The following is a 14045-nucleotide window of genomic DNA, read 5'->3' on the forward strand; positions in this document are numbered from 1 at the left end:
TGTACGTATGTACAGACATTACACCAAAACTAGTCAAAATGGATTCAGGGATGGTCAAAATGAATATTTCCATTGAAATCTGAAAACTGAAATTTTTCACAGTAACAATATTTCCTTGTATGATGTACAAGGAAGTAAAAAAGAAATTCAGTAAGTAATAAAAAAAGTAAATGTTTCTTAATTTATGGAAAATCAAAATAACTAAGAAAATAGCAAAATAATATCAATGACTTATGAGAAAGGCAGGGGGCTGTTACCTTATCTTATATTTTTTTAAATAATATATCTGTTATTATTATTCATTCAGATTAATGAATGTTTCATTAAAATAAATTCTTGACTTTAGGCTTAAAAAGAAGACAAACATTTTTTATTATAATGGAAATCGTCAATGTTAAATTTGTCAGTATTAAATTATTATGTTTGAAAAAATTGCAGAATACATATGGATACTTTTAGTTTTTCATTATTAATTTATTATTCGTGGATTTTTTTTTACAGATGATCCTGGAGTAAGAGGTCGTCTAAATGAGTGCCTGGAGACAATATTAAATAAGGCTCAAGAACCACCAAAGTCAAAAAAAGTGCAACATTCAAACGCTAAAAATGCTGTACTTTTTGAAGCCATTAGCTTAATTATACATAATGACAGGTATTTATCTAGTGTTATGTTTTAGTAATTGGTATTCATATCTTATCATTTAGAATAAAATCCACTCCTGTTAATCTGAAAAAAGTCTTTCAGACTTTTTTAGATTCCAGATTAGACTTAGAATTTTGAGATTACCATCTCTAAACCCATTTCAAACTTGTTATGTGGTAATTCAGCTTCTAATGGCTAATGGAATAGACAAATGTCGATACTCACCATAAATTTTAGGGATTTCTCAAATTTTTGTGTTCTTGTGAATCATATCATTAATGTGATTTTGGAAAGCTCAGTCAAAATTTCTTCTATGATGGAAATCAGTGAGACCTTATTCTTCTTCATTTTTAACTGTTCATTTTTCTAATAAAAAGTTCCATGGATCACTTTTTACCATACTATTTTAACATGTACAAGTGAATTTCAATCAGTTTTACACCTCCAGAAAATAAAAATCTTATACATACCAAAGACCATGTTACTACTCTAAATTTTTTTACGACTAAATTTTAATAATTTTATAAACTTTATGAACTTCTTGTATTGATTGCATGTTTCGTTTTACATATTATTCATAGAAAATTATTTTATTTACTATTTAATTAATTTGAAGTTAATGTGACTGTATATACTCTGTTTTTCAGTGAACCCCAATTACTTGTCAGAGCTTGTAATCAGTTGGGACAGTTTCTCTCAAATAGGGAAACAAATCTGAGGTATTTGGCTTTAGAATCAATGTGTCTGTTAGCTACATCAGAACTATCCCATGAAGCAGTCAAAAAGCATCATGAAGTTGTTATACTGTCAATGAAGGTATGTTTTTTATTTGGTTAGGATTCTCTTTATTCCTTTAATTTATCCAATTAAAATTATTATTTTGTTGATTCCATTGTTTACTTCTTTACTTAAAAAAAAAAAAGAAAAAAATGATACTGGGGTGAACATTTTGTGTTTATTTAATAACATCTTTTTTTATTTGCTTGATGAGATTCATTACAGAAACTCAAAGCTTGTGTGTAGGAATATTAAATGTAATTTTTGTAGTATATGAATAATGCCATGCCTGACTGGGATTCAAATCCGGAACAAGGCCGTGACACTACCACATTTATGTGGTTTTAGTTAACTGAAATGTCATTTTAGTGGGTGTTTTGAAAAATGTCTGTATTTTGCCAAATTTGTTGATTGGTCTGATAAAATTTTTTCGAATTTTTTGGTTGTGTTCCCATAGTATATTTTCAGAACTATTATTTTGGTAAATTGTTTTTGAATGGTTGCCTAATGTTACAGCTATTTTAATTCCTTTGGATTTTCAGTTTAAAATGAGTTGAAATTTTCATGTTTTCTTTTGATCCTGTTTTTACTGAGTTTAAGAATTGGCTAATAATAATGGTTCACAACAATACACAGTTATTATTTTTTTCAAAATAACTTTTCAGTTAGTTTATACGTAATTAACTATTAACAGCAGTTTTGAGGTTTTTTTTACCTAGTCTGAAGACAACAAACAGTTCTTTTGTTCTTTCTAGGTTAATAATTATTTGTTTTACTTTTTAAGAAGTAGAACTGAGTTCTTTTTAAAAACACTAGGGTTGGATTTTTTTTAACAGACCTCATATATTTTATTCGAGATAAAACTGTTTTATGATAGCCTAACAGCTCATTTACAATCAGCAGTTAGTATTACCCATTTTCAAGGTGACTAGTTATAAAAATTCATTGTTCCTTAGATTTTAATAATCTTATATTAGCTTACAGTTCTTTTTATAGCTGATTTATAGACTGCTAACCAAGTATTCTACTATTATATCTGTTAAAATAAATTCTAAAAGACAAAATATATTGGGCTAAAAGTATTTATAGAATATATAGTAGTATATGGGACTAAAATATATTGAGAACTAAAATAATTAAAAGATAAAATTACATAAAGTGTAACTGTTTATAAATAAGAATAAAAGTAACATCTACTTCTTCATAATTGTGTGATCCTTTCCATGATATTTAAATAAATTTCCATGATATAGGTTACAATATTTATACTTAATCAATTGATAATTTTTATTTCTTTATTTTATTTATTGTGTATTTATTTTTCTTCAGATGGAAAAGGATGTATCAGTCAGACAGCAAGCTGTGGATTTATTATACGCAATGTGTGATAAGAGTAATGCTGAAGAAATTGTACAGGAAATGTTAAATTATCTAGAAACTGCTGATTATTCAATAAGAGAAGAAATGGTTAGTTAAAAATTATTTATATATTTATTCACCTCTTTTTCTAATAAGCCTGGAATGATTAAGCCATTTTTCCAGAATGAATGATGTTATTGTGAGAACTCCTTAAAACAATTTGATTACATTAGCTAACAAATATTTCTATAAAATCATACATTTTTTCTGATTGTATTTGTTCATTACTGATTGATTTTCATATTTCTTTATTACTTTAAATTTATTAACTTTACTGTTTTGTTTAGTAATCTTAATAATAATAATCATAATAATCTCTAGCATTAAAAAAAAAACTGGCAAAGTATTACATGACTTTTCTGAGTACACTGATCAAATCATGCAATACTTATTTCAAAAGTTAGGGGTTTCCAAATCAAGGGGAGTATTTTAATGACTAATTTGCTTTAATTTTAGTATTAAATAAACTAAATTTGTAATCTCCAAAAACTTCACTAAATATTTTTAAAAATAGGAGCACCCGACATTAAAAGGGCTTTTGTGACTTTTATGCTTACAAAAATAATTTTAGGCCTTGCTGATTCGGAATTGAAAACAAGTTTGATTTTGGGGGTTCCCTTACTTCAGCGGGAGTAGTTGGGTTAAATCAACATTAAAAAAGGTAGTACCCAAAGTGGCAATACTGAATTTAAAAAGACTGTTCAAGACTATTGAAAAGAAAAGGTATCATTATAATTTTAAATAATTTCAAATATTCTAGGAAGGGGATAAAACTTTTTTGCCAACTCTTTTTTGTAAATATATTAGATTTTTGGTATCAGTGAAATATCACTTTCACATTTTTAACGCAATGGGTATTATACATTAAACATTTAAACTTAAAAAAAATCAAAAACAATCTTTCATTGCCACGGACTTTAAGAGTGGAATAGGGGAAATTTTTTGTAGTTATTTAAAGGCCCATTGATGTAGAAAATATTAATGTTTAAATCTCCATTAGTCCTATTGTGAAGGAAGAAATAATGAAATGAGAAAAAAATTTCAAGCCATTTTTTAGGGTGGGGGGGTGGATGTTGAAAAACAAATTTGGGCAGTTTGTTAGCCTAATAAAAAGGGCTTCAACTTTTATAAGGAAAATCTCTTGATGAAATGTTCTAGTGAAATTTTTTAATTTTACTTTTATCAAAACACCCCCCACCCCTTTTCCATTTTTTGAAAAAATTTAATAAAATCGTTCTACAAAAATGTAAAAAGTATAATAAATCCTATAACATACAAAATCCTTTCAAGACTTATCCTCAACAGGATCGGTTTACAACTTGAGAAAGAACTAGGAGAATACCAGGGAGATTTCAGTTCCTGCAGGAGCTGTTCAGACTAGATCGTGAGTCTCAAACTAATAATGGATTACAACAGAAAAAGAAGTAAAGACATGGTGATGATAATGTTTGTAGACCTTAAGAAAGCATAAAATAGCATCCACAGAGAATCCCAACTAAAAAGAAAGACACCTCAGAACTACATCCCAAATTAATAAATATAAAACTGAACTTCATAAACAACACTAAGTCAAAAGTGACATTCTGAGGCAAACTCTCAGAACCATTTGAGATCAAAGTAGGACTGCACCAAGGCGATGAACTTTCACTGCCACTACTGTTCATCTGCACTCTGGAAATTGTAATGAGGGAGGGAATTGCTCAAAAAATTACCCCCTAAATAAAAGCCAAATTATCAAATCAAATTGCTTTGTTTTCGCCGCCGATGATTTGGCACTGTTAGCAAACAACATCGTCAAAGCTAAAACACAGATATTAGAACTTCAAAACATTGCAAATAAAATTGGCCTCAAAATATTATTCGAAAAGATTGAAATTATGCCCCAAAAACCAACACAATTAAAAGAAGTAAACATAAGCAGTAGTAAAGTAAAAATAGGAACCTAATTTAAACACTTGGGAAAATAATAACAAATAACCTAAATGAAAAAACCTCAATCCAAACAAGAATAAACAAACTAGTTAAAGCACAAAAATTAACCTGGTACACCTACAGTAGAAAATGTCTATCAATAAATGGAGAAATAAGACACTATTATACAGTTATAAAACTGGAAGCCACATATACAGCAGAAACACTCTTCCACCTGAATGAAAATCAAAGACTGACAGATTCCATAAAATCAAAAGAATCTGTACCAATACAAAGTACCAGAAAGATGGGCAATGGTGGATCGTGCCCAACAAAGTCGTGAACGAAGAGTTAGAACTCATCACTGATATCATGCATCAGAGGAGACAAGGATTCTTTGGACACATCATGAAGATGCAAGATTCAAGACTTCTAAAACAGCTGGTACAGTTCAATCTGTACTTGAAAAACCCCAAAACAGGATTGGATGGATCAGAGAAATAAGAAAGCATCTGAAGGAAATAGGCCTTACAACAGAAGACACTTCCCACAGTTAAGATAAAATTAGATGGAAAAAATCTAGGACAAAATGTTCGCTTTACTCTCAGCAAGAAAGAAACTTGCAACATGAATGTTTTCAACACCAGAAAAGGCATGGAGATTATAACGTATGAAAAAGTACTGGGAGGACCACAAGGCTCAAACAGTCTTTCGAAGAGACTTGGATAATGGACTGACTAAAATGATCATGTGTGATTCTAAAAGGTAAAGAAAAAATCCCCCTGAGGATGGCATCTTGCTATAAAGTTGAAAAAAATTGGTTTTCAAACAAGTCAACATACATACACTAAAATTCATTTATAGAAACTTTTATTTTGGGCTTAGGAATAATGTTAAAAAAATTTGTATGCAGTTCTAATATAAAAATATAGGATCATTTTTTGGGAAAAAATATTTTTTTCTAAAATGTCTGCTTTATGCACAGTAAGAAAAAATTATTTTTTGAAACAGATTGTTGTACTTTCCCTTTAGTATATCTATACTAACTATATTAGTGGTGAGAAAGTAAAATACCCCCTGCTGGTAAAGTCTAACCCCTGCTGACCAGACTTACAGGGTATCATGGATTACCATTTGCCAGGCCTGATGTAGCTGCATGTAATCACAGAAAAAAATTATAAAAACTTAATAAGTTGGAACTTAGATATAATACAGTTAGATGGGCCTTTCCTAGAGATTTAATATAAATTTCAACAGACTTCTGTATTTTTCATTATGTTTTTTAATCATTTACTATTTTTAAATTACATGAATTGCTAAGAAAAACGTTTTTTGAACATCTACAACATGTTGAAAAGAAGTAATTATCGGTTAAGCTATGGCTTGGTTAGATTGCACTATTTCATTTTCATTTAGAGATTAATGAATATTTTTTATTTTCTTAAAAAATTTTAATATATATTTATATAATATTTACCTATATTAATTTCAGTTTTAAACTAACTTCTTTAATATCTACATTAATTTGGTTATCATTATATGTATAATTGCTAAAAGAAAAAGAGGATAATCATTTATAGTAATCAAATATTTACCATAAACTTAATTTCTGAAGTAGTATTTTTTATATTAATTTGTATCTATGATAAATATATTGATGTGTACGTGAAATCTGCTAATTAATGGTTAATCTTATGTTTTTTCCCAACAGTACGTTCAGTATTGATTAACAAAGTTCCAATTACAATCCTAAACATTTTGAATTATAAGGCAACCAAATAAATTGTAATTAGGAATTGTACTTTTTATTATTTTCAGAAAAAATTAATTAAATTTCAGAATGTGCTTTTGTCAGAAATTTTTTTAATTTAAAATTGTTTGAAATTATCATACAATTTATCTATCTTTTCAAAGTATGAATAGTTATTCATTTATCAAAGGTAATTTTTTAGCAGTTTTTTTTTTTACAACTTAATGCATGTAATGGGATTAAATAAACACTGAAGCAGTGAAGTAGGTCATAAATGATGCTGAGGAAAGTAGCTCAGACTCTTAAGATTGCCCAGATAAAAATGGGTAATGGTCCAGCTTAGAAACCCTTTAAAATCGCCACAGGAAGAAAGAAATTAGTTGCTATCATATAGATGAACCAGATTGCACTATCATTGTATAAAATTCAGAAACTTAAAAAACTTGCTTTTCAAAATACCCACAACACTTTGGCTCATAAAAGTAAAATTACTCAAAAAATGTTTTGTGTAACTTGAATTTGTATATTTGAAACTATTTTTTATTATTGTGTAAAATTTAGATTGATGCTACTTGTAAGTTCATTAAAGAATGTTGATTTTTCTGATATTCATAATGTGATCTCATGTTTCTGTTGTAGGTACTAAAAGTTGCCATATTGGCAGAAAAATATGCTACAGATTATACATGGTATGTTGATGTTATATTGAATCTTATTAGAATAGCCGGTGATTATGTTTCTGAAGAAGTTTGGTATAGAGTTATACAGATAGTTATTAATAGAGATGATGTTCAAGGCTATGCTGCAAAAACTGTTTTTGAGGTAATTTTTTTTTTTATGTCCTGTATAGAAAGAAATTATAAAACAAGAAAAATTGATTTTGATGTTGAGGATTTTTCTTATACAGGATGAGCAACTTAAAACTGAGCTGCTACAGACTAAACATCAGTTGTGACATGTAAATTCGATGAATGAAATAAAAAAATGAAAATTAATTTGAATTAAGTATTTGCATTAGCAAAAACTTAGATATTTATACAAAAAAAATGTTTTAGTGAGCACCCTGCACATCAATGTGCTGAGTAATCATATTGAGAATCACCTGTCGCAAACATAGTTGTCAGTGCTGAAGATTTCTTGTTTATTGTTCATCTTCATTTCATCAATAGTGTGGGGATTTGGTTCATAAAATCTGTCTTTCAGATAGCCCCAAAGGAAAAAATTACATCTAGACAAAATTGGAGAATACAGTGGCCACTGCTGTCTGCTGACAATTCATTGTTATGATGAAAATGTTCTCTTTTTCATGATTTGATAATCAAGTGTAGAATTCTTCAAAAATGTTGATGATGGATTTCTTTATTGAAAGTTTGATAAAAATATCAACTCCACTTTCACAGCATTCCGTACACAAATTTTCTCATCATGAAGTGGATGTTCAAACATCCGGTGAAGATTTACACTCCTGGATTTTACCTGGAGTGTGAATTAATATGCCCAGATTAATGAAGCTGTGCCTCATCTGATATCAAATATAGCATTGGGTCGATATGTCCATCGATTTTATTTTTGAAAAGCTAGTCTTAATAATTAAGACATTTTTGTTTGTCTGTTCTCTTATATTGTTACATGAAAGTATTTCAAATTTTTATCATAACAACTTACGGGTGAAATGTGTATTTTACACTGCTTTGTTGTAATAACTTAAATGCAAATCTTTTCAGATTGAGAAAAATTCTTGTTTGAATATCAGGCCCTGGCTTCTGGAGTCATAATGGAAAGTTGCCTGTTTTGTTTTGTGTTTGAAACTGACATTTTTTAACTGAATCATTTATGCTACTTTTTGCTTGAATACTGATTGTTTTGTTTTTTATTTTGTTTCTTTGAAAGATCGTGAATGTACATAAGCTTCCACTATAGTATCCCTTTCCTTGATGGAATAAGCCATTTTAGAAAAACATCTTCAAACAACAAAACCTATAGTGCACCAAAGCATGAACAGTTTATAACTTACAACAATAGATTAGAGTAGTAAATACACAACCAGTAGTGGCACTAGTAGGAGTAGAGATGATAGCAGTGTTAACTGCAGTTTGAGCTAGCTCAAATAACGGCAGTTCGGGCCGGCTTGGTTCAGTTTTAAATTGCTCATTCCGTATTTATTCATCTTTGAATTCATTTCATTTTTATCCATTGTAACTAAAGAACAATTCACTTGTTTGAATGAAATTTATTGTACGTAATTGTATGTATTTATTACTTGTAGTGTCTAGATAATTAGACTGCTGTTGATTTGTCACATTGAGGTAGTTTTATTGTAATGATTGAATCACTGTTACCAAACATACCCAATTAGATTATGATTACATGAGTTGTTTTAAACCAATGTTTTTCATCCTGCGGTCACTGATATGAAAGGAGGGGTTGCAAAATTAGCTCCAAATTTACACATAAACAATAATTAAATCATTTTATGAGAAAAAAATCATTTATTTTACCTTTTACTTACATTTATAAGGTATACATGAAAAGAAAATAAATTAATGCGATGTTTGCATTTGTTTTACATTTAAAAATTTCTCCTTAAGTGGATCTATATCAGAAACACACAAAAGCAAATTGTTTTCAAGTATTAACAAACAATTCTTATATTTAGATTTTTGGGCAACCATAGACAAAAAACCCTTTTCACAGAGATAAGACGTGGCTAAAAAGATTATCATAGACAAAAAAATTTTTTTAATGTTTCTTTAAGGGTGAACTATTTCTTGAATTGCTGTTTTGTGTACATTACAGAACTGTAAATACAATTTTTTTATCACCCTTAGTTTTAAATAAATTACGCTTCAAAAAAAATTATGGGAAAATATAGTTAAAATCTGTAAATTTTATAATTTTGCATGGTCATACCTATGTTAGAATGATTTCGCTGATGCTTTTCTTTTATAAATAGCCTCCGGCACATCCCAGATTAATGTCCACCAGTAATCAGCTAGCATGTTAGTAGTATTCCATTTTCCTTTGTAGCGGCTTTCCATCCCCAAAATGTCTTGGTGGAAATGTTCACAGTGTTCATCACTTACGTCTCCGAGATTGTCTGGGAAGAAAATCCAGGTCTGAGCGGAGGAAATGTGTTTTCAAAGATATATTACATCCCATAGCTCTGTATGAAGTAAGAAGTTGTCTTATAATATCATGGTAATTGTAGGATTTTTCTTTGCCGAGAAATGTTTTGCAAACATGTTTAAATGAAACCCAAGCTACATTTTCTACATTATTTAACATTGACTTAAGTACATCATCTTTGACCAACTCTGACCATCTTGAGGCCAGCAAATGTTTCTTCTTTAATTTTTCCTTCACTTACATTCGGAAATTTCTGCCTGATGTACAAAAATCCAGGACTACCTTCTTCATTGCTTTTACAAAATTTTTCATTAGTTTGACAATTTTTTTTGGGTTCAGCTAAGGACTCATGAATAATATTTTTCCCATTTGGAGTTAAGTTGTCTCGTTTCTTCCACTCTTTGGTAACATAATGTTTATCCCTAGTTCGGCTGTCCCATTTGCAAAGAAAACACATGCACTTAGTATAGCCTAACTAACTAAGTAACTATAACTTTCAAATCACCATATATGTTCCAGCTATGTTTTTTATAATTTATTTTTTCAAGAACATCTTTCATCACGTTGTATGTTTCTTTCAAATTAATACCATAAGCAATTGGTATCGAAGGATATTTGTTACTGTTGTGTAGTAAAACCACTTTTAAACTACACTTGAACGAATCTGAAAAGGCACCAGTCCTCAGGTTTATGAACTTGTCCTATGTGCAACATAAGCTTATCAATATTTGTGCAGTAAACCAGATTATTTTCATCAATAAAGTATTAACAAAGTTCTTTTTGTTGGCTTAGAAAGCCCAAAATTTTTATATTTTTTTGAAGTAAATTCCAACCTTGCAGTATTGATCCTATAGTTCAGCTTGATTTTGTGATAAATTTAAATCCCTAACCAAGTCATTTCATTCACCTTGTGATATAACATGTGGCTTATTGGAAGATAATTCAAAATCAAAATCATTGTTAATCTTGTCCATGAAAGCACTCTTCTTCAACATTAGATATGATGTCATAATTTGTGACTATGATCTGATTTAATTCTTTATCTAGTATTCTTTATTTATAGCTTACAAATCATGTTAACAAAATTAAACAATAAAAAATGAGCTAACAAAATACAATATAGGAGCTTAAAATGCCTACTATACGTTGAAAAATAAAAAAATCCTTTAATTAAAATATATTTCAAAAATGGTGAGTGATAGAAAGATTCTGAGTTTATATTTGTTTTCAGCATCAAAAAAAGATTAAAATCACATATTGCTGTTAGAAAACAAAAATTATATTTTCAATTCTTCTGTGACTATATTTCCACATTCACTTTGACAAGCAAGCCAAAATCTTGAGACGTGAATTGTAGTTGAAATGTTTTATTGGCTGACATTTTGATGAGCTGGTTGTGAACCTTTAGCTGGTAACTTAGCAGCTGCAATCAACGTTTCTACTAAATGGATTCAGTATTCATCTATTCGAGAAATCATGTTTTTTCTTCCAGGAAATACTCCACCAACTGAATTTTTGGCTCACACAAATACATCTTCATGCTATCCAAACTGTGGTGAATAAGAGTTGTCTTCTTCATCCAAATTTTTCTCACTACAATCAGAAGTTATTGGAATCATATCAAAATATTTGCTTTGCTCGAATAATCTAGGAATCAAGCTTCTTAATGAAAGCATGAATTTTGTCTGTCAATAAAAAATTATTTTATCATGTCCATGAAAATTCACATTCAATTCAAGCCAACAGCAATATATACTCATTATTCTATAAAAACATTGAGAATGGGATTTGTTTATCTTGGAAAAATATTATTAATTTATCTCACAATTCCAATAATTGGGTTAACACTTTCCCCAGATAACCATCTGATTTCAAGAAGAGATTTTTTTTTCTTTTCGCCCATTTTGTCGCGTAGTTAGCAAACAGCCTGTTCTGTAATGGTTGACTTTTAATAAATAAATAATTTTTTACAGCTTTGAGATTTTCCGTCGTATTTTTTGTGGCAAGAACATGTCTATGAAGGAAGCAGTGTGCGTCCATTCTGCCCTTGGTATAAGACAATCTTTTAATTTTTCCACTGTTCTTTCATGTTATCGCCTTTGTACCATCAATACATGTTGTCCAATCTATATTATAGTTTTTTGGTAGCTTTATAAAAAACTATTGTCCTGTTGTTTGACAGGGTATTGATTTGCAAAGCAACATATTCTGTTTGATTGATCTGCTCCTATCGCACTCATATCTCACAAAGATAAGAACTGGGAAAATTTTAGCCACATTCATCAAATTGAATATTAAAAAATTCACTTAAACTCTTGCTGAATTATCTGATTGTAAACATCGGCAGTCATATTATCGATTCACCTTGATACTGTGTCATTAGAAAGTGGAATTTTTTTCAGTTTATTGCTTCTTCCACTCCTATTAAAACACTGATTATATCAATTACAGCCGGCAATATGAGGTTTTCTGCAGTTGCACGGGGTTTGGAAATCTTAGCTACTTTTAAAGTTATGACATAAGATGCTTCAAGTGTACTTTTATCAGTATGCCTTTACTTACAAATAGAGCTTGTTGATTTCTAACGGTAAGTAATTTGCTTTTGAAAAATTCCAAGGGTTTGCTTTTATGATCTGAATGTTTAGTTTACAAGTGTGAAATTAATTTTGATGGCTTCATGCTTTTATTGGAGAGGACTTGAAAGCAGACAACATACTGTGGCTTTTCATCTAATGAGGTAAACCATAATTTAAATAAATGTCATTGTACAATCTTGTCTTTCTACCAATCAATTCACTGAATGTAGATGGCTCACTTTGTTTTTTCACAAATTTATCCATTTTGCATAAGAATGTAATTGGGGAAAAAATAGTTTCACCATTTGATCTCATACTAAAAAGCTGAAACCTCAATTATTATTATTTTCAATGAAACTATGCTTTAAAAACTTAAGTAGAGGCACCAGTCACACGCTTCACATCCAAACTAAACTTATATTCTGCAATCCCTTACGCCTTTTTTATACTGCTGAGAGCACAATGTGTTTAAATATATCATATACATGTTTGAACATGATGCTCCCACAGCAAATATTTTGCAAGCAAACCAAATTAATTACTAGAAGCATGCAAACATCAAGTTGGAATCTTTAAATTGCTCATGTTTCTACACTTCTACATGCATGTTCATATCTATCACTATCAACACAGCTAAATAGTTTTAACTAGGTTTCATTGGGTTGGGATTAGGGGTCGCAAAATATTCATTTTATTAATTTTTTTACTTTTTTGGGGTCATGGAGCTAAAAAGGTTGAGAATCACTGTTTAAACTACAGATTTCCGAAGTTAGTTCAATTAATAAAATATTAATTTGTTGTGGAATACCAATTTATATGCTCTTGCTGACATTATTTTTATTTAGTTCAGTTAGTTTGTGTTTAGTAAATTATTACATATTATAATTTCATAATAATAATAATAATAATAATAATGGTTTCCATTAAATATGTTGAACAATTTTAAAATAATGCTGTAATAAAACATTAAAATAGAAATAAATTATGTATAATGCACTCAACATTTAGTGCTTGCGACATAAACAATAAGTATTGCATTGTAAATTTAATTTAATTAGAAAAGATGGAATGATATTTAGTCATCATGCATAAAGATTTGTTTTGTGTTTTCTCAAGAAGGATATTGCAAAATAATTAAAAGTAATTAAGTGATATATCCACTTTACCAGCAAATAAGTGTTAAGTCCTCGAGATGTTTTGGTTTTTCAAACCATCATGAGGAGTTAAAATATTATAATTAAGTCAAAAGTTAAAATATGTATACAGTCATGACTGTTTGCTTGTTAACAGTATACTGAAGAGAATATAAAGATACTGTACTTGATTGAAATGTAATTAAAAGGAAAACCATGTTATAAAAAAATATTTTAGTTATGATTATTATTTCTTTATGTTTTGTATTTGGTACTCGTTTAAATAATTTGTATTCTGTAAAAAATTTCTGTTCATTAATTAGATTTTTTAGGTTTTTATGTATGTGGAATTTCTCTAAATGATGTGTACATAAATAAAATGATTGTAAGAAATATTTAAAATTATTATAAATGTATTTGGATGGTAAGTATGACCACTATCTAAAATGTGTTTAGCTAAATTAGAATTTTTGGGTTTATTGTTTTTAATATTATCAATGTGTTCTTTTGCATATATAGCAAATTTATGATTGGTCATACCAATATATATATCGCAATCCTCACAATCCAGACTATATAATATACCACCCCCTGTTTGTTCGGAAAAAAACCAAAAGATCTCAAGGACTTAACATTTATTTGCTGGTAAGGTGAATATATCACTTAATACTTTTATTATTTTATTAAAATATACCAGCAGAACCATGTAC

General features: G+C 29.1%; 1 protein-coding gene across 3 annotated transcripts in view; it reads left to right on the top strand.

The window, feature by feature from the left end:
* AP-2alpha (adaptor protein complex 2, subunit alpha) overlaps positions 1-14045 on the top strand; it is a 125734-nt gene that overhangs the window by 49433 nt on the left and 62256 nt on the right. For all 3 annotated transcript variants that reach the window (XM_075378558.1, XM_075378557.1, XM_075378559.1), the window contains exons 8-11: positions 502-652; positions 1291-1459; positions 2750-2887; positions 7140-7322. In XM_075378558.1, the coding sequence (XP_075234673.1) occupies positions 502-652; positions 1291-1459; positions 2750-2887; positions 7140-7322 (641 nt within the window). The remainder of the gene's footprint in view (positions 1-501; positions 653-1290; positions 1460-2749; positions 2888-7139; positions 7323-14045) is intronic.

Source organism: Lycorma delicatula, chromosome 11 (assembly GCF_047948215.1).
Source record: "Lycorma delicatula isolate Av1 chromosome 11, ASM4794821v1, whole genome shotgun sequence".
NCBI classification, from domain to species: Eukaryota; Metazoa; Arthropoda; class Insecta; order Hemiptera; family Fulgoridae; genus Lycorma; species Lycorma delicatula.